This window comes from Phodopus roborovskii, unplaced genomic scaffold (genome assembly GCF_943737965.1).
Source record: "Phodopus roborovskii unplaced genomic scaffold, PHOROB, whole genome shotgun sequence".
NCBI classification, from domain to species: Eukaryota; Metazoa; Chordata; class Mammalia; order Rodentia; family Cricetidae; genus Phodopus; species Phodopus roborovskii.
In genome coordinates this window covers 994,250-1,016,507 of record NW_026125546.1, presented here as the reverse complement: position 1 = coordinate 1,016,507, position 22,258 = coordinate 994,250, and the positions used below count along the sequence as shown (strand labels likewise).

General features: G+C 38.8%; 1 protein-coding gene across 1 annotated transcript in view; it reads right to left on the bottom strand.

The window, feature by feature from the left end:
- Ica1 (islet cell autoantigen 1) overlaps positions 1 to 22,258 on the bottom strand; it is a 131,600-nt gene that overhangs the window by 101,339 nt on the left and 8,003 nt on the right. The window contains exons 2-4 of the mRNA XM_051177120.1: positions 13,988 to 14,079; positions 11,292 to 11,457; positions 5,675 to 5,747 (exon numbers count right to left, since the gene is read on the bottom strand). Of these exons, the coding sequence (XP_051033077.1) occupies positions 5,675 to 5,747; positions 11,292 to 11,457; positions 13,988 to 14,004 (256 nt within the window). The 5' untranslated portion in view covers positions 14,005 to 14,079. The remainder of the gene's footprint in view (positions 1 to 5,674; positions 5,748 to 11,291; positions 11,458 to 13,987; positions 14,080 to 22,258) is intronic.

Below are 22,258 nucleotides of genomic sequence, written 5' to 3'. Positions count from 1 at the left end.
CCCAAAGTGATCAACATCATTATTCATAATACTAACACTCTCCCTATTCTAGAGACTAATACCAGATCATTCATGAAATAGTCACAAAGAGACCCAAATATATACCATCATCAGAGCCACAAACATAGGGCTTGAGAATTGAGCACAGGACCCTGTGCTTGCAATAGATGCTATTTGCCATTGAGCTATATCACTGGTACTGATATAGCTCAATGATATGGTATATGTGTACCAGGTCTTGTACTAAGGTCAGAGAGGATGCTCTACCATCCCGTGCTTTATTGCCTTGAGATGGGTCTCTTACCAAACATGGAGCTAGGCTAGAGCCCAGAAATCCTCCTGACTCTACCTCCCAGCCTATCCTAGTTCTGGAGTAACAGGTGTACATAGAGCTATACCCAGCTTTTTGAATGCTGGGATCCAACCTGAAGTCCTTGTATTAGTTTGTTTTAATGTTTTGCTTGTAAAGCAATTGTTTTACCCATCAAATTATCGTTTCGCCACAACCTTGGTATCATGAGACAGAGTCTTGCTATGCAGCTCAAGATGGCTTCCATTTCCCAATCCTTCTAGATCCTTCTGCCTCTGCCTCCTAAAGCTGAGATTACACGTGTGCACAAATATACTATTTGTCTTTATTGACTACATTTGAAATGTCACTAGAATTCTTGTCCATTTTCATGAGTCATCCAGACTGTGGCAAGAAGGCCATGACAGAAATGGGAAAGGTTCTTATTAGGGACTTTCTATAAGGAGAGTCTGTTCTAACGTCTCAGCAAAGAGAGAGCAGTATCCAATCCCACTGATCTGCCAGTGGTTCAGTGACATGAGTACAGCCAAGCACAATTAATCACAGCAGGTTTCACAGCCTTGTGCCTGGGGCCTGGGTAAATTCAGTCTTTGCTCAGAATCAAACATCAACCCATAAGTACTCCCTCCACTGACATGGTGGAAATTACATGACAGTTAACCTAATGGAAGAATGAAGCTCTAATCCTGATCACAACCCTTGTGTCCAGAAGCCAGGTATTCACACAATGCATATGTTGTGTACTCAAACACAGGCTGGTTTATTTCACCAACCTGTCAATCTCTCCACACTTCAAATCGTACCCCATTGTTAGTAACAAACTCTCCAACAACAACTGCAGAAGGTTGAATGGGAGTCACATATCCAAAGGACTCACTAGTGCTTGGCTACTTGTGACTACAGTTCTTGCTTGGCAAGTCCTCTGGGGCTATAGATGGAAGTAGGTCCCAAGGCAGGACAGGAGGCTTTTAGACACCACCCTCTTTTTTTCATGAGATAAATAATGCCTCTCCTCACACTTTTCTCTCAAAACTCAAGTTCCCAGCACCAGCTGTGGTGACCCATGCCTATAATCCCAGCATTCAAGAGGTTGAGAGACTAAGGTCAGTCAGGGCTACTGAGGAGAGACCTGGTCTCAAAAACAAAACAAACAAACAAAAAATCTGTAAATAAAGTCCACAGATCCAAACCCAGTTAATGGCTTCTTCTGACAAGTGACCCATTCCACTCTTTTCTGGACAGCAGTGTCCTCTGGGCTCACACGTCAGCACTGGCCATTGTTGGCTCAGCATCATAGAGTGTGAGTGCAGATGACCTGCATCTAACTTCATCGGGAGACTCTGCCTTCACAGAGGCTATATCTAGACTCTGTATTTCTAGGCCAAGCAGAGAGCCTTACAGTCATGGTACTAATGAAATGTTTGTGAAACTAAACTAGCTGTTAGTTTTGCCTTGTCACTGTATACACTGTTTTCATTTTCTCTTGTTTGGGACCCATGCCATAGTTTTATGTAGCTTTAAAAAAGTCTATATGCTTTTTTTTTCCAGTGGCTCATGTATTTTTTCTTTATTGGCTAATACAGGATTCATTCATTTCTACTAAGAGTCTTTTCCTTCCTATGGAGAGCAATTTCCCATTTTTTTTTTTTTTTTTTTTTTTTTTTTTTTTTTGCTTCCAAAAGCAGTAGGCTACTGTCACCATTTTTTATCTTAACAACTCAAGTCACATACAAATTAACACATTTAACTTTGGTCCCCAACAAACCAATTCAGCATCCCTGAATACACACTTGGTGACACGAGTCTCTCCTAAATAATTTACGAAGGCTGAAGAGTTCAGGAATAATTTTTGGTCATTTCATGCACTCGAGGATGAAACTTGGGGGCAAACAGGCTTGATTTTCTGTGCTGACCTGATTAATTGGAAGAGCTTCGGAGAACGCTCGAGCTCTGTCAGAGTCAAGGCAGTATTGTCCCCAGAGGAGATGGTCATTCTCATGCAACATGTATATTAAATAATTCAAAGTCTGCACTTGTTCAAAAGTTTCAACAAACTAGGTCATAAAATTTCAAATACAAATCACTCACACTTATTTGCTAATTCTACTTTCAGATGTAGAATTCAGAAGAACTATGAAAACATTTTCCTTAACAGTGTTAATCAACTGTCGGGATTTACAGCTAATCCAGTAGTGATGAAGGAGATACAGGTTGTTGCCACCCCTCCAGAGTTCACATTCAAGTGATGGGTGTCAGAAAATGAAGCACACATACTCACAGACTCAAGACACACAAGGAAAACTGCTAGAGAGACTTGTAAGACAGAGGCTGCTTTAGGCTGAGCAGTGAGGGAAGGAAGGCTCTAGCAGCAGCTGGATTCTGAGTGACACAGGAGGGATTCTTGCTGTCATCAGGACCCACACACTTTGAGCAGAGGAACACATTGAGAGCAAAAGACCTCCTATAGCCTGGTAGGCGAAGGAAATAGGGCCTGAGGGATCAGCCAGGACTACACTGTTTCTAATTTGTAAACTGTGATAAGTTTATATGCAATATTCTAGAGCAAGTAGCAATATGATTCAGCCTGGTGTTGGTTAACTCTTTGAAAATAATGGTAGACTTAAAAAAAAACACAAGAGTATTCAGAATTGGGATATACCCTTCCCCAGCTTCTCCTCTTGTTTTTCTTATATCACTATGGCCCAACTTCAAAGCTAGAAAAGCAACATAGATACAACTCTGTCAACTAAACTATAGTTCTTATTTGGACATTTGCCAGATTTCCATTATTTTTCTTTTTCTGTTCCAGACTTTAGCCCTGGATCCCACATCACAATGAGGTATTGGGTTTCCATCTTTTTCAGATTCTGACAGTTCCTCGGACTCTTGCATTTTAAGACTTTGACACCTTCTAAGAGTAGCCCAGAGTTACAAGAGGGAAGCACAACCGATCATCTGTGATCAACGGTTAGTGTGGAAAGGCCAAGCCTACATCAGTGTGGAGGTAGTGCCACCTCTGGGCAGGTGCTCCTGGGTTGTATAAGAAAAGCTGGCTGAGTAAAAGCAGGCGAGAACATGGCAGTAAGCAGCATTTCCCCCGTGGTCTCTGGGTCAGTTCCTGCCTCCAGATCTCTGTCCTGGCTTCCCTTCATGACGGGCTTCAGCTGCAAGATGAAATCAACCCTTTCTTTCCCTAGTGCCTGTTGGTCACACCATTTATCATAACAACAGAATCCAAACCACCAGAGGGGTAAGTGTTTATTTTATCTTCCAGTTTCCACCAAGGACTAATGCATCCGACTAATTGCCCATCTCCACACAGACACAATCAGTAGTTCTAGTTCTTAGGATTTATACTTTAATACTGTCATGATTTATCTTGTTGCTCCTATCGGACCAACTTTGACTACAGACATGCTTCTGTGTCCTTTAAGCAGCCATCCATTCTCAAGGAAATTAGGTTCTGACACTACAGAGCATGCCAGACTCATCTTCATATCCCTGTACTGGGCCTGAAATCAGTCATTCCCCAGAGGTGTGGAAAAGGGTATTTAGAAAACAAGGTCTGAATGTTAGCAGCACTCAGTGCTGTGGGCTCTTGGTGCTTCCAGATGCTTTGAGGCACGAAAGACACAAATGTACCAACCCTGGCACAATGCTCATCTGGGTCCATTTCTGTCCGTATTTATCTGCACAGCTTTATAGTTATGACTTCATCCGCTCCCTGGGTTTGTAGCCTCCTTTTACACAGGCTCTCCACTATACTACATTCAGTTGTTTAACCTCACATACATACAGTAGTTTTAGAATTGCTGGTCCATTTACTTAGGATCAATAAATTAATTATCTGCTCCAGTTTTGGGGTGTATTTCTTTTTGTGTTGATCCTTACTCCCCTCTTAAAAACACGGTCTTTTGAGTTATTGAAGGTATTTCTCTTCTTTCTCATCCAACTGCCCCGGTGACATTATCTGCAGTGCAATTCAGTCCATCAGTGACTATCTGTACTCTAAGTCCATCAGTGACTATCTGTACTCTACTTTATATCCCCCCCATGTCCTGGTTTAGGTATTTTATGAGTGTGTACAATATCACTATGATTTTAAGAGTCAGAATTACTGTGCATCTTGCTGAGGTAAAGCTATGCCCTCACTTCTAGCAGCCTGCTTTTTTCCTCCCCTCTCTCTCTTCCTCCCTCTCTCCCCCCTTCCCTTTCTATCTTTCTCATGAACTCCATCCCTGCTCAAATGAGATCTAATTTCTTTCACTTGAGGTTTATCTTTCCCGAATTTCTTCAGCACGGTGTGCATACTCTGTACATTTGCATGTGTCCTTTTTACACGTTTATATTTTATTAATCTCCATTTTCTTGCAAAACTGGAAGCATGCTATATGTATCTGAGCTTGTTTTCTTTTCTTTAAAATGCTCCCTTATGAACAAACCCACGTCAGAACACAGAGATTTGCTATAGTTCTTTTCTAAAGCAACTGCATAGCAACACCATCAGAGTAATAATTCTATTTTTAGTCCTCCATCAAAGTTGGAATCCTAATCAGTCTAAGCAGAGCAGACTCTTCCTTCCTTTCCCAGCTGTGATGACACGGCTTACCCACAAACCAACAGCCAACCCCTGCTGACACAATCAGACGACCACTTCATGGTGGGGATATGGTGTGTGTGTGTGTGTGTGTGTGTGTGTGTGTGTGTGTGTGTGTCTGTATGAGAGACAGAGAGCGAGAGCGAGAGCGAGAGAGAGAACACTCAGAGAGCACGTGTGATGCAGGTGCTCATAACTGGAGTTGGAGTTACATGTGTCTATGGTCTGCTCAATGTGCATGCTGGGAACCAAACTCAGTTCCACAGGGAAGAACAGCATGTGCTCCTCACTGCTGCATCATCTCTCTAACCCCATCATTGAGAGATAATTTTAACCCTGTACATTATAACATCAGACATGCTCACGAGGAAGTTCTGCCAACACAAATATTCAACGAATTAGCTAGTTGTGCCTCTTCTGCCTACCTAGTCATTTAAAAAGAATGGACATAAATTAACAAGGAAATCAAATAAAAATAACCTCGATTCAAAAAGTCCCAGATATTAAACAAAAGAGTATTTATAACTGGGAAATTAAACAGTATGTCTGCATTTTTGGATGATCCAGAAAAAAAAAAAAAAAAATCCCTAGTCTCATACTCGCTTTGAAAAGAGCCTAAGTAAATCAATGGTAAAACTAGTAGAGTTTTCTTCACATTGGGAAGAACAAAGACATACCCCCTAAGTAGCTTATTATATGTCACACTAAGGCAAAATATCCCGCTCTTTCTCAGTATTTGACCAAGATCATACTTAAGTCATACTTACAACATATTCTCTTTTGATAGAGTACAATTGCTTTAGACAAGTCCAAACAGGTTCTTTGAATTGAATGGAATAACTGCAATAAAACACAATACAATGCTGTGAAACAGAGAAGAGCACAAGTAAAATATACATTGAATAAAATCACAATACTCATTTTTTTCTGCCAGAAACGAGATCCCCAAAATTTTATTTGATATCATTGTTAGTGAAACAGAGAGAGAGAGAAATAGAGAGAGAGATGAATGCCCTAAAATTTGTCCTCACTGAACCTGATCATCCTTATTATTTAAATTCTATACAACAGTTAGTTCTCTAGACTCTTGAAATAACATATGAAAAACAAAAGGGTAGGGCCCAATTATAGATTGGTACACTAAAAACCCAATATTCATCCGAACCTACTTTGTTATCTTTAACACTTACTATCTTTTGTAAAAGTGGAGGTTCTGCAGGCTAAAGTATCATATTTAAAAGATGACATTAAGTTATTTTATGATCCTAATGCATTTTACAACATGTGTAAGCAACTGGATAAAGCACACAAAAGTCAATTAAATGTTGTATATTTAGAAGACATCTGTTAAAATGGTGTTGAGCGAAGTACAAATATTGACACCTATTTCCTAGTACTAGCATAAAATACACCATGAGACAACTCCATGCCATACTAGGACCATGACAAAGAAACCCAGGTAGCAGGAGAACTGCACTGAAAAGATTATAATTAGGTTTGAATTCATGGTAGTTGTAATGACTGATGCTGGTTGTCAACTTGACTACATCTGGAATCAAAACCTAAATGGGTGGCCACAAATGTGAGGGATTTTCTTGATAGGATCATTTGAGATGGAGAGACCCACCCTATACCTGGGCCACAGCTTCTGGTGGCAACCTACATAAAAGGACATGGAAGAAGAAAAGTTTTGCCTTTTACCTGCTCGCCCTCACCCTCACGAGAAAGTTCATCTATGCTACCACTGAGGCACCCTTTAGTGGAGAACCTACTTTAAGATCCTACTGTAGACTGAAAACCAGCTGACACATCCATATTCGTGGGATGGACAACCACTGGATTCATGGTCTTTCCTTTGTTGGACTAGCTAGACCACAGAAAGCCACTCTAATAAGTTCCCCTTTTAATATATGCTCTATTAGTTCTGTTCCTTTAGAGATCCCCAACTCATAGGGTGGCCTTGGTCTTTCCTTCAGAAACTGAGATCACCTAATAGGAGATGTTTTGCTTTGGAGAGTAAAGGTCCCATGCTAAAGGTCATTGGCCTAAAGGAAGTAGAGCCTAGTGGAAGGAAGTGAGGTCACAGAGGTCATGCCCTGGAAGGGGTATTAGGATCCCAGCCTTCTCTGTTTCCAGGCTGCTATAAGGTAAACAGGTTTCTTTTGACAGACATTTCTGTTATGATAAGCTGTCTTATCCCATCACAAAAGGCAATGGGGCTGAGTAACCTTGAGCCCAAAATAACCATTTCCCCTTTTAACTCTACAAGAGCTGGCTGCAGTAACAAAAAGCTGACTAATATGACAAACTTCACACTTTCTGTCCATGGACCCAGAGGCCATGATGGTAAGCATCGATTACAAAAGTTGATAAACGTCTTGACGCTATGTAGCCACTCAATGAGGCAAGGCAAGGCTTTTCCTCTACCCATATAGCTTACCAGCCATGCCAACATAAAACTCTGTCTTGGTATCAGAAAGCATTTCAGTGTTTGAATGAAAACAGATGATCTCTTCATAATACATATGACCAAATTATCTAATGAAAGTAGTGAATGAATTTTAAAATGATTAAAGTCCATTCTTAGGGATGTTTAATAGGATAAAGCTTGTTTTTTTTTTCTATTAATGAAGAAACAAATTTACTTATTAAATTACATCCTAAACCTATTTAGAGGTAAAAAGTATTTTCTCATTAAAAAAACAAAAATCAGAAAACCATCAGAATTTCTTCCTTTGCAGACTCCTGACAGCAGTGTTCTGGACCACAGACCACCGGAGTAAGGGAAAATATATTCAGATTCCATAGGAATAACAATATCGTCCATTGTTACTGCTGACTTTTTAAAACTAAGATATTAGTTAGGTGCAACAAAATGCCCAGCTGAGGAATGTTTAGTTCTGTGAGTTCTGAAAATTGTATTCACTTGTGAACCACACTTAAAGCAAGAATTTCCATCATCAAAATAGTCCACTCTGCCATGGCAGCTATTAGAAGACCAAACCTGAGCATATTTATATATTAACTTCTCAATGTATTGTAATAGAATAATTATATTTATTTTTATACTTACTATTCCTCCCTCCCTCCTTCTCTCTCTCTCTCTCTCTCTCTCTCTCTCTCTCTCTCTCTCTCTTTCTTTCCTTTCTCTTTCTTTGGTTTTTTTGAGACAGGGTTTTTTCTGTGTAGCTTTGGAGCCTGTCTTAGAACTTATTCTGTAGATCAGGCTGGCCTTGATTTCACAGAGATCCTTCTGCCTCTGCCTCCTGAGTACTGGCATGAAACGTGAGCGCCACCACCACCTGACTATATTTCTTTGATATCCACATGTGTGTAAAAAGGCTAGAGGTCAATGTTGTGTATCTTCCTTGGTGGCAAACCACCTTATTTTAAAATTTTGTTTAGTTTGTCATTGTGTGTGTGTGCATGTGTGTGTGTGTGTGTGTGTGTGTGTGTGTGTGTGTGCATACACACCACACTGTACAGGTAGAGGTCAGAAGATAACTTTCAGGAGTCAGTTATCCCCTTCTGGAGTGGGTTATGAGAACCAAACTTCAGTTGTCAGGCTTGTATACCAAGTACTCCTAACTCACGACCACAATGGCTCATGACCTTATTGTCTAAGGCAAGGTCTCTCACTGGCCAGCAAGACCCCAGGACCTATCTCTGCCTGCCCCCTACTACCATGTTCTGCTTCTACATGAGTGCTGGAGATTCAAACTCATGTCCTTGGGCTTACACAGCAAACATTTCCCCAGCTCTTAAGTCTATTAAGAAAGCCTGTGTGGGTACCTCCGTAGGCCAATAGAGTAAACTAGCCTTCTGCAGGTAATTCAGTGTGAGAACACTCAATAATAGCTGGATATCATTCCTATGTTCTACGGGGGGGGGGGGGATCCAGATTCATTCTCTCTATAAATACCCATACCCTATATTTGCATTTGTGTAACAGAAATAAATCCAGCTGGTGGGCAAAAACTAAGTGGCAGGCCAAATACTATTGATTCATGGATGGTCTAAGACCATCCATGGCTATGCATCAGTAAAAATGCTGCTGCAAAAACCTCTATACAAATATACTGTTTAAGACAGCAGTGAATTAAATCAGATATTACCAAATCTTTGAAACAGGGTCTGGCTGTGAAGCTCAAACTGCCAATCCTCCTGCTTCAACCTCTATTGTGCTGGGATTACAGGGCTACCACTATGCCAATGCTTGTAGTTACTACCTTGTTTAAAAAAAAAACCTCTGAGATATGAAAAGCATATACAATTTATAACAGCTGACATTGTATTTACAATACAAATATCAGAAAAGGCACTTCCTCTCTCGACTCTGTTCCATGGGCACAATCTCTCCTGAAACAGCACCCAATCTGCTTCAATTTCACAATTTCCAATGACAAGAGAGAAAGGGCTAAGAACTGATACTGTTTGTACTAATATATAGTGACTATTTACACAGTCATTCAGTTGGAAACTGTGCCTGGGACAGGCTGGGGACACAGCGATGATTAATGCTAACATGGAATTTGACCTCCTACTGGAGAAAAGGCAGGCAAACAAACTTACACCTGAGGTTTTCCTGTGGATCGTGTATCCAAAGTTTTTAGCCCTAGACTTACTGTCTTATCCATCAGAGGGATTTTTGCTGCAGAAATGAGTACTCCAAGCAAAATAAAGCTAAGCCATGTGTTAGTGAACAGCTGTTCTGTGGGTAGATAGCCAGGGAATATAAACAACATGGTGAGCTAAGGCTTTTCAAAGTGACTTTTAGGCTGTGAGAACTATGAGAATGAGTCAGTCAAAGAAAGATTTGGGGGAAAGTGCCGAGGCAGAAACTGCTTTGAGGAGTCTGAACTAGCTGGCTGTACCCAGAGATTTGCGAAAAAGTCATAATGGCTGGAACATGGGGTGAATACTATTAAGAGTGAGTGGTACAGGGGTTAAAAAAAAAAAAAAAAAAAAAAAAAAAAAAACAACCCAGGGTAGGTCAGGTATGTCAGGGACATTCAGGAAGCAGGTTGCCAGGATGATAAGCTCTCAATAAATATTATCATCACTTGAATTATCCCCAATTTAACTCCCATAATAGCTGGAACAAGCAAGCACAACAGAGGCTCACATGCCAGCCACTGTGCAGAGTATCTACTGTCTCAAAGCCAGCCCATCACTCATTAGCCTAAACCTTAGAAAGTGCAGCCTGGGTGTTGTTTTTTCTCTCAGATTCATAGTATGAGTTCCCTCCTCTTCTACACAAAAGACATTCCTATGTAACTGACAACTATCATTGGGGTCTCCTTAGCCCCTTTCTATAACTCAACAACCCTTCTAGAAAAGGCTTTGAAATCTTCAGCCTTTAATTGAAGTCTCATGAATGTTCAGCTCATTAACTTTCGCTGCCACTGTAAACTCAGAGATCCTACTGACTATCAACCATAGAATATATTTCTCAGTGACCTGCCACTCACAGAACTGATGTCTGGTTTCAAAAATGAAAGGAAAACTACAGGCAAAAATGTCCAGCAAGACAATTATGCAGCAGGCTTCTACTCATATTAATGCAACCATGTGATGAGTCTTTGTCCACCAACCAGGAATCAAATAAAGGCATGGAGACTTATTATTAATTACCAAAGCTCAGCCTTAGCTTAGGCATGTCCCACTAGCTCTTATAACTTAAATTAACCTTTTATAAAAAATTAATCTACATTCTATCACATGTCTTTTTACCTCTGTCCCATACTGTGTGTCCCAATTGTTCTGTGTCTGGCTGGTGTCTCTACCTTTCTCCTTCCCAAAGTCCTCTCTGTCTCCAGAAGTCCCACCCAACCTCTTCCCACCTAGCTATTGGCCATTCAGCTCTTTATTAAATCGATCAAAAGGTACCTAGGCAAAGACACATCTTCAAAGTGTAAACAAACATTCCACAATACAACTGGATATTAACTCATTTGCTATATCGTTTCACTAAACATCAGCTTAGTTAATTCGTTCTAGAATTTTCCATTGCTTAGTAACAATCTCACTAGAATTTATAAGTCATTTTGCTTGTTGTTGACTAAACATTCTCCTGGTTTTAATATTCAATTCTAGTTTCTCAGCTATAAAGAACAGACTTTTATTGTGCTTAATATTTCAACAAATACTTCCTTGAATTTACCACACACCATGCATTCCAACTTTGTGCTTAAAAACACATTAAGAGGGGTATGCTAGGATCAGAATTTGTAAATTAAAACATATGCTAGGACTGAATTGATCTGATCCTAGGTATTCCTCACTGTCTAATGTGTGCAAACTAAGACTGTCTAGCAAGTATGCTCTAAGGTCTTGACTCTTGCAAGGTAGCTTTGCTGGACCTGAGGACTCTGAAGAGCTTACCTCTAGCTTGGCATCCAGGTCTGCATCAGAGGCAACAACATGCTCATCTTCCTTTTTCCCTGTGGCCTTGATAAAGGCCTGCTTCGTTTCCCAATACTTCTGTTGCATCTTATTGACAACCGACTTATCTTGAGCAAACCGGTCCTGTAGCTCCCAGGAATAACTGCTAAAAACAGTAATGAGCTATCTTACTCATGGCTTTCGAAAGGATTAAAGTACTACACTAAAGTATTTTAGCTAGATACAACTTTCTATTATACATTTACATTACTGATAAATGCACAGAGGCTTTCTTAGGGAGTTATTATACCATGAAAATCAATTAATTCTTTCTAACTTAGTCCACAATTTTAAAAGTTCATGTGGGAAAATTCTGAATCTTTTAAAGAAATTGAACATCAAAAAAAAAAAAATGTACCTGTGTATCTTAAGTTGGACTTACTCCTTTTGGGGGTGGAAAGAAGGAGGCCAAGGGAGCCAGTAACTAGCTCAGGACAGCCCCATGTGTCAGAGATAAGGACAGACAGCAGCACATCTCTCCACGCCTCCGTTGTGCCACAGTGGGGTGACAGCAGGAAAGTAGATAAGGGGCTGAAAAATAGCATGTCTAAAATCTGCTACAGAGGCATCTAACACTGACAGACTCAGAGTCAGGGAGAAGAATGGCAGCTGGCTCTGGGGGAAGGGAAACGTGGGGAATGGCTAATCAAGTCATAAAGGGTTCAGTCATGCCAAAATGAGTAAGTTCTGGAGACCTGCTATCACTGGACCTACCAGTTCACAATACTAATTGTGCATTTTAAATGATTAAAACATATATAGGGAGTTACTGCTTAGGGAGACTGTAATGAGAAGCAAATAAAAAGAAAAAAACATGTGTACAGAAGAATTAGAAAGACAACTGAGAGAGACATTGAATTCCATAAAAATGATCAGAGGACCCCAAATACCATTAGGAGGTTTTCTCTTAGTGCTTTATTCCTCCTCCTTGCTCTGTCTACATCCTGCATGGTTCAGTTCCCGCTACAAAAGCCCAACCTGGGTCCCAAACAAATCCTCTGTCCTGCCACCCTACTCCATCACCACTCTAGATGTTCTAAAGAACTTGATATTCTAAAGCAGGAGCTGCTTCATAATACTGCAGCAAAATGCTGTAACTCAAGTGTGATGATTTGTATGTTTCATTTGTAAGTCCATTATGCATGCTCACAAAGTCAATTCACATGTTTAATCTTAAAACGTCAGAAAACCTGTCCGGTGATTTCCTTAATGACACTTATCTTTGGCACAAGACACAGGATTATGCGAGAGTGCTATTTATATCTTTATTAGCTAAGAGATTTATTTTGGTTTTGTATTAGAGAATATAAGGTAAAATAGGCATGCCATATACGGAAAAGGTATTTCTCTATAATGTACACACTAACAGATTGAAAGGATCTAGCCCACATAGATTATTCCAGGGAAATGGGATTCTAAAAACTGAAGTATTTGACTTTTTTTTTTTTTGTCAATAAATTATAGATCAACAGAAAAAAGTTCCATTTGGAGAAACACACACACACACACACACACACACACACACACACACACACAAGCTGGGAGTGCTTTAGAAATCTAATAAGCACTCATCCATCACTTAACAAATGGAACCTCAGGTTCCAAATTGTTAAGGGTCTTGCTCAAAGTCACAAAGAATGAGTCCTTGCAGTGTATCTGCAGCAAGCCACAAAGCTGAGCTCTGAAAGGGTCTACCTGTATCCCAGGGCTTTCCAGTTCCTGTGAGTGAGAACTGAGAGTCCCAGGCCATGGCTGTCACCGTGACGGTGCTGAGACGGAGCCAGCTCAGGGACATAGGGAGGGAAGATGAAACTGAAGAAACAGCCCGACAGCTGTTGGATGAATGTCCAATGAGAATGCTCAAGGACAACCTTAGACATTTATTTATTAAAAATAAACTTGTATTTTAAGACACGCAAAAATTCTTTTGAAGTTTAAAGGTTGACATTACAGAGGACTTCGGGCCTGATACTTTTCTTGGTAAGAAGGGTAGGATTAAAAAGTGTATTTCATAAAAATAAAACTATTACATATTTTTTCATTACAAAAATTAAAGAAGGTAAAACTTGCCAACTTTCCAGTTGTTTGGTGGGTGGCAGCTTCAACATGCTAAGAAATACCAATTAAAAACTCCTAAGAGGCTTATTACAGGCACATACATGATAGAGCTAACATGAGTACCATGTCTAACTATGATTGGCTTCTGAATGTTCACAACTTAATAAAACACAATACTGCTTGATGAATTGTATAATTGCTCTTTAGGCACCCCACATAACATTGAATTGTCCTCTAACAGTGGAAGTTTTAAACAAGATTCTAGCAATAATTAGTTATTAGGCTATATGAAATGGTGGTAAAAATTATCCTTAGACTTCTAAGAGCAGATGTATACCCGAGTGAATTTCTTAGCAAATACAAGTGATATGAGTATTTATAACACTTTTGTTGCTTGTTTTTTATTCCAAATTGATCAGAGACACTAAACTAGGCTCCTCGAGCATCGGGAAGTGGATAGGTGGTTAGTTACTGCTGAAGTCTCCTGATTGACTCATTTCATCCTCATTTGTTAAGCATAAACTATGCAACTTCCATTTAACATCTTCCAATGGAAAAATGGGCAACAGATTTCTTACCATTTGTGTCCTGACATGTCTTCTTCTTTTTCTACTGTTGATGATTTGAGAAGGGGTGGAGAAAAAGCATGATCTGATATGTTATATTAAACCTGAAATAAAACAAATGTATTTAACAGTTACACACTACATTACAACTGTGCATGGTATTTTCAGTCTAGCCCAGATCCAGTTGCAACGATAAGGGTAAAATACTATTCTACAATAATGCCAGGTATTGGTGTCAACATGGTTTAGCTGAGTGGCACTGAAGCAAATGTCCCAGATGAAGTTTTTAGGAAATGAACAGGTAGGATAATGATTATCAACAACAAAAACATTTAAAAAACAGCTTTTGTAAGACTATATCAAATATGTTGTCATTTATATAAATCTTAAAATACATGAAATAATGCTACATATCATTGAGATATACCAAAGACATATAATTTATTTTGAAAAGTACTCTTCAAAGTCTGTGGTGCTCATCTTTTATAAAACACACAGCAACAAGAAAGGAAACAGCAAAAGGAGGTGGGTCCAACTGTGATAAGGCCAGGTGCAGACTACGGACTCGTACTACCTGTGCATGTTAAGATAGCAATTTTTAAAAACATGTAGTATGCGTGTGTGTGAGTGCACATGTCATCCTGCTTACATAGAAAGCAGAGGACACTCAGGATAAATCTCTGCTTGTACCATCTGGGTTCTGTGGATCTAACTCAGGTTGTTAGGTTGGTTGCAAGTGCCATAATCTGCTGAGGCATCTCACTGGTCCAGGTTTATAGTCCTCTTTTATGTAATTTAAAATTAAACGTATCTTAACTGATACATAAGACATAAAAATTATACATTCTAATGAAGTATTATGTTCCTTGGATATAAATTTGTTAGAAATGATGAACTCTTTTTTCGATACTGGAGAACCCTGTAGGGAGGGTGCAGGGTACGGTTTGAGAGAGCTGTACAGAGTTCTCAGTGTACTTAGAACATCCTCATTGTTTAAGGCACATGACTAGTATTAGCATATTATTATTTCATACTCAAGGTCTTAGGGAGATAAATAAGGACACTGAAAAAACAAAACCAGACAAAAATTAAAAATCCAAACCACCAAAGACCCAACAGGATAGAACTGGATTCTAAGAGGGTGGTGGAGGTGGGTGTATACATGTATCAGGCCAACAATGTATTTTACTTTCTTTAGTACATAGGGGAGTTGCCTATGTCTTTGCTCTCAATCTGCTTGCTCTCCTTATGAAAGCAATCCAGCCCCACGGGCAAAGCCCACCAGCAGTAATCCAATATGCCTACCAGTTCTGAGGAAGTAAGGGCCTCTGCTTGACATAAGACCTCTGACTGCCAAGTGTGCACTTGGCATGCATGCTAGCCCTTCTGTCAAATCAAATGATCACTGTATTTCAGGCAGGCCTGGTAACCCGAACTCTTAAAATTATAAGGGTGCTTTTCTGTTGTTGGTGTTGGTGATTTTTGTTTGTTTTGTTTTTAAAATGTTTTAAGAGAATGGTAGTGAGTAAATTCCAGGCATCAGTTATTGGGATAAGAAGGAATAGTAGACTCTTCCCGAATATCTGAAAATGACAGCAACACATTATTGATATCTCTCTCCTTTCTCTTCCTCACGGAGGGTATCCAGGTATCAAGACAAGTTGTCTCAGGAAGGACACTCAAAATGAGTGTGCTTTGGATATGGATGGGGCTATATTCAAGCTCGCTCACCACCATATACACACTCCAACTATACGTTTACTTAACATTTCTAACACAAAATATCATCAAAATGCTCTGAAGAAAGTAAATTATTCTCTTTCACTGAGTTTGATTTACATTGAACTGTTAAGGGAACTTATACTTTTTGACTTTGTTGTTGTTATTGGAGTAAAACTGGTGTGTGTGTGTGTGTGTGTTTGTGTGTGTGTGTGTGTGACATAATTTATCAGTAGCTGCCCACTTTGCTTTATGAGACAATATTTCTCTCTGAGACCAGGGGATCACAACAGATTCCCTGGTTTCTTCCTCCCCAGAGCTGGGCTTACAAACCTGTGCCACCATGTCTGGCTTTTTATGTGGATCCTGGGGTCAAACTCATATCTTTATGGGTTGGGACACCTTTCTCAATTTTTTTTTAGATGTATATAACAGTATATTTCAGGGCATTTCTGTACAACAGATCTCAAGAATATTTTAATCTTGCATGACTGAAACTTCATACCTATTGAACTGGCAACTCACCATCATCTCCCCTTTGGCTCTGGAAACACCATTACACTTCCTGGTTGTGAATTTGCCAACTTTAGATACCTCACTATCAGTGAAACATGTAGCATTTGTGTTTTGTGATTGGCTTCCTTCACTTTGCACAATATCCTTACAACATTATAGAATCAACCCCCTTTCTCCCCCAATACTAATAGTCCACCACATATATCCATCCACCACTACACTTAGGTTACTGTCATACTTAGCTACTATGGATAATGGTGCATTAATATATGTATCACATACATCTTCAAGTTTCTTCTCTTATATAAATGATTTATAATCAGAAGTGCGATAACCATGATAGTTTTTTTTTTTTTTTTTTTGTTTCTGATCTTCTACACTAGCTTCTACAGGGCTAGTTTCTACACTGAACATTCCTGCAGCAGCACATACAGTTCCAAGCTTTCCACACCCTTGCCATTAAGAGTCACTTTTCTCCAGAGGGCATGCTATTAAGCATCAGCTCATTTTGGTTTTAGTTTGCATTCCCCTGACTCTCAGTGATGTGAGCATCTTACTGTAGTTTTGTTGACAATTTGTTTTTATTAGAGAAAGGTCCATCTGTCCTCTCATTTTACAATTGAACTATTTTTTGTTATTGAGTTCTTTGAACATTACAGCTACATAGTTTGCAAATGTTTCTTTTTCTATTCCATAGATGGTCTTTGATTTTTGTTTATTGTTTGCTTTGCTGTAACATTTTTTTTGATTAATTTTGACCATTAAAATCTCTATCCACTTTAGTTCTTTATACCAACAACAAATACTGCTGAGCAAACTGCCTCTCCTATATAGACTCTCTGGATGTTACCAGATTACAAACCACCTGGCAGTGTCCCCCAGTGCCAGTGCCAAGCCACTGCACCATGCTGCTCTGGATGTTAAAACTGCAGAGTCCTGGCTCCTTCCCTACTGAACTAGAATTTTGGGGTAAGGGCCTTCAAACTCACATTTACAACAAAATTTGCATGTTAATATTAATTGCTAAGTATACTAAAGTCTAAGAACTGTGGCTACATGCACAGAAACCTTCCTGGAAATGGATCTTTCTTGAAGAAACATGGCAAAGTGCAACAAAGTCTTGTATAACCAAACAGATAAACCATGCAGATATATCTAAGTATCTCAGGCTAAAGCAGCTACAGTTAGAGTTCCTATCTCTTTTTATACATGTTCAAACACTGCACATCAAAGACAATATATAACTTAGAATCCCTAGACTCAACCTATTCCAACTTGCTCTATCATTTCCTAAATTGGCAGTACCAGTCACTTGTTAAAAACCATTACAGGGCTGGTGACAGGTCACAGTAGGTAAAAGTGTGTGCCTTACTAGTCTGACAACCTGAGGTTGGTCCTCAGAACTGACACAAAGGTGGAAAAAAGCAACTGACTTCCACATTCACAAACCCTCCTCTTTCTCACACCCCAACACCAATAATAATAATAATAATAATAATAATAATAATAATAATAATAATAATAATAAATTAAAATCATTATAAATCTTCACCCTTTCATTTCAGCTTGACATTTTAGTTAATAAAACATTCACTGGACACTAAATATGAAATAGGCATTGCCTCTGACAGGAAGCAACTTGTCATCTAAATTATCTCTGTCCAATAATTGAAAAAAAACACAACAGCTATAGTGTAGCTAAAAATGATCTGATGGCCATAGTAAAAACAAAATAATAAAATTTAACTTTTGTTATTTAACCTACCATCTCTAAAAATAATTTGGAAAAAAAGTAATCAATATAAAATTCCTAGGCTATATTTCTCATTCACATTTGAACTAAGTCCAAAATGTTTTGTATATTTACCCATACTGGCCACATTAAATATTCCAATCTCCTGGGGTTAGTATACAGTATCAGAGAGTGTACAATTAGTAGTAAAGACAGATATATAAACATTCTTTGGAGACTCAGAAGAAATTTGGAATTTGTACAGGCTCATATAATAATAACCAAACATCTGAAAATTTGTAAATTCTCCTGTAAAAACATTCCATTATAAGAGAATAAAGTTGTCAATAGTATGAAGTTGATCATGAGCTTCAAGTGCCATGAAGACAAGGGTACCAATATCTCAATCAGTTTGTACACCTTTCCCACAAGGTTATCTGGGTTTTTTCCTCAAGGAAGGCAAAGTAGTTCACCAATGATGATGATGATATGATGAAGATGATAATGATGATGGATCTTCCAAAGATATTGGGCTCCAAGAGTTAGTAATGAACAGTAAGTTCTTATTTCAGTAAAACAAATCCTATCAAGGTGGCAGCGATTTCCTGGGCAGTGGGCTCTTTGTCTAAGACAGAAGTAAAAGGGAGGAATACCTTTCTGCTCAGAAGTTAGCACCTGTCACTTAGGTGATACTAAGAGAACCAACCAACCTTCTTGGATTTTCCAAGCTGCACCTTAACAGGGTTACAATGTGCCTCATAGCCCAGGTAAGGCATTAAAACCCTGGTTTGTCCTAGCCACACTTGAGGCTTAGAGATCCTGTTGCCCTGTGAGGAGAAACTAGGAACAGGAAAGAGGAACACACTTTGTATTTTGTATTGGGGTTCTGTGCAATCATTATGCCCATTTTCCTTCTTTAGATACACTTCCTGTATTGAGCTCTCAATATGATCCCCTAATATTAATAAATAAAAGATAATAAATATCCATACACTTGTCTTTTAAACGTCACTTAAAAGCATAGGCATAAACAAAAGTCTTGGTTCTCTCTTCACAATAATAGGTTCACAGAATGCTAAAATAGAGTCTAACTTGTTGCTCCACACTGAAGTAGTCAGTCTAGCCTTGCTGCCTTGAACTCTATGATATTGGATTCTTCTTTAAAAACATGACATGAGAGGGGCATCTTCGTTCCAAGCAGGCTGGCTTAAGCTGCAAGGAACACTTGCGTCCTACAACACTCTCTTGTGAAGTCTTGATTACATATGAATTATGAAAATAATCAAAGTTCTTTAGCCAACACTCATGAGAAAAGTAAGAATGGTCATCATTCTGCCACATTGGTGCTGTCAACCCATGAAAATATTTTAATAGGCAACTAGTTTCCTCATGATTATTTTCTAAGTGTGTCATGTTTCCTGCAGGAACCTTCATGTTTATAATTACCCTTCAATGGTAGATTTTCCTCTTCCAGTTAATGGAAAGTTTTTCTGCTAGATGAAGGACATGAATACACATTCCATTTCCTTGGGTGTGTACTGAGCTATGGTAGACAAAAAATTAAAAAAAAAACCCTCTAATTTATTAAAAATGTCTCCATTCTAGATAACAATGTTACTATCTTACAACTGTTCAGTTTTGTTGTATACATCTCTATTTAGGTCTTTTTGGGAAGTGGGCTACCACTCCTCCCTAACACCAGTACCTCCAGAATACATAGCATCAAATCTATGGTGCCAATCTATTCATGTTTAAACATCTCTTAAACTGAGTACGTGTTACAATCATCACTACCTCGCCAAATATTTGTCAGTCATTTTTCTTTCAATGGTAATGACTTTTCTATTCAATGGTAATCATTTTTCTATTATTCTCATCTGAAAAAAATGACCAATTTTTAAAATTAGTTTCTTTCATATGCCAAAACCTACACATTAGGCAATCATTTTGTAAAGCTCAACTGTACCTAACTTGTCTTCAGTTAGTTGACTCACCAGTTGCTTCCAAATAATCTGAAATAAGTCTTTCTGTCTACTTCTCTGGTGTGTAATTTCAGATTTAATGCCAGTCACAACAGACATTATGGAATGAAGCCCTTTTTCCTTGGAGATGTGTGAGCCAGAGAAACATAACCAGCCTGGGTGTGCAATGCTAGCTCCTCGGCTTACCTCATGACAAGCATCAGGTAACACTTAACTGAGTATCCAAAGTTCTTTTGGTGAGTGTATTTTCAATTCTCTCATTCTAGATGTTTATCTCTTGTCACTTTTCCATATGTCAATAATGAATTTTATAATCTTATAACTAAGATTATGGTTTGAGTATAAATATTAAACTAGTTTAAGAACAGTGAAAAAAAAGGAACAATTTCTCCAGGCATAGTTAATTGCATTTACTATTTTAAAATCTTGGCTCATCATATGGTGTCTTCCTGTGGTCAAGAAAGGGAGAGTACCATGGAGCAGAGAAAACTCAATTAACCTTCAATCTCTGCACAGATTTTGACTAGATTTAGTGGGTGTTTTTCTCTCCCCAATATCACAGGATTTCTTTCTAGATTTCCATAAAGCTGTGATTACTTGACTATTCCAGTAGGTTCTATTTCTAGGTTAAGGTCCCTTGAATTTTTTTTTTTTTGACATTTTATAAATTCACAAGTAAATGTGAGGCAGGATCATGCCTTAATTTTGTGAGTCAGAAAAAAAATCTTACATGAGGAAAACAGTAATCTGACTTTATTTAAAACAGCTAAAAGATGGCTAAGTTTTTATTAAACTTTAGAGATTCAAGTCACTGCTACAGTTGCATTTTATGTTAATGACTTGAGGGTCTTAGTATATTTCCAAACAATCATTTTATTCACGTACTAAAACAACTCAGACACTAATATACACAGTGTCTTAGTTAGGGGTTCTATTGCTGTGATGAAACATCATGACTAAAAAGCAAGTTGGGGAGGTAAGGGTAAGGCTTACACTTTCTTTTCTTTTTTCTTTTGGTTTTCTGTGACAGGGTTTCTCTGTGGCTTTTGGAAGCTGTCCTAGAAGTAGTTCTTGTAAACCAGACTGGCCTCGAACTCACAGAGATCTGCCTGCCTCTGCCTCCCGAGGGCTAGTATTAAAGGTGTGAAGCACTACTGCCTGGCTTGGCTTACACTTTTAGACTATAGTCCATCATTGGAGGAAGCCAGAACAAGAACTCAGGCAGGGTTGATACCTGGATGCAGGAGCTGATACAGAGGTCATGGAAGTGATGCTGCTTGCTGGCTTGCTTCCCCTAGTTTGCTCAGACTGCTTTCGTACAGAAGCCAGGACCAGGAGCCCAGGGACAGCTCCACCCACCATGGGCTGGGTTCTCCCCCACTGATCACTAAATGAGAAAATGCTTTACAGCTGGATCTCAAGGCAGCATTTCCTCAACGGAGGCTCCTTCCTCTCTGATGACTCTAGCCTGTGTCAAGTTGATACACAAAATCAGCCAGTGCACAGGGCATAAATAATGTTAATGATTCCACAAAAGCATTAAAATCAACCTCCCCAATTAAATACATTTTAATAATTCAGAAAGTGCTCCTGAATATCAGTAAAATCTGATACATCCATGACCACACCGAAAAAACGTGTGCCTCTTTCAAGTCTCTTCGCCTATGTGGCTTCATATATCAGTGTAACACTTGGAAAGATATTACAAATCTTACTTTAAAGAATGAAAAGAAGTCTAAAAGTTTCTATGAATGAATCATCTATGATAAATTAATTTTATCAAGTAAGACAATCCAATGTAGCAGCAACTAGCTACATGTTGCAACTACACACTGGAAATATAGCTAATTGGAGTTCAGATATACTGTCTGTGTAAAAGCCATAGGGGAGCAGAGTGGCACATGCCTTCAATCCCCACACTCGGGAGGGAGAGGCAAGAGGAGCTCTGTGAGTTCAAAGCCAGCCTGGTCTACAGAGCAAGTTCCAGGACAGGCTCCAAAGCCACAGAGAAACCCTGTCTGGAAAAACAAAACCAAAACAAAACAAAAGCCATAGTGGTTTCAGAGACTTAAGCAACAAATTAAAAACAAAACAAAAGGCACCAAAAGCAGCAAACTATCTCACTAATAAATCTTTATTTTATGTTTATACAAATCATTTGTATTTCACTTATATATCCATATAGACTTAAACTTTATAGAATTTTACTTTATATTACCTTTATGTAATACAACATAAGTGTTAAATGGAATATGCAATATGCATTTAAATAAAATATAAATATTCTATGTATGTTATATAGCTTTACATTTCACACTGAAATGTTTTTATGTG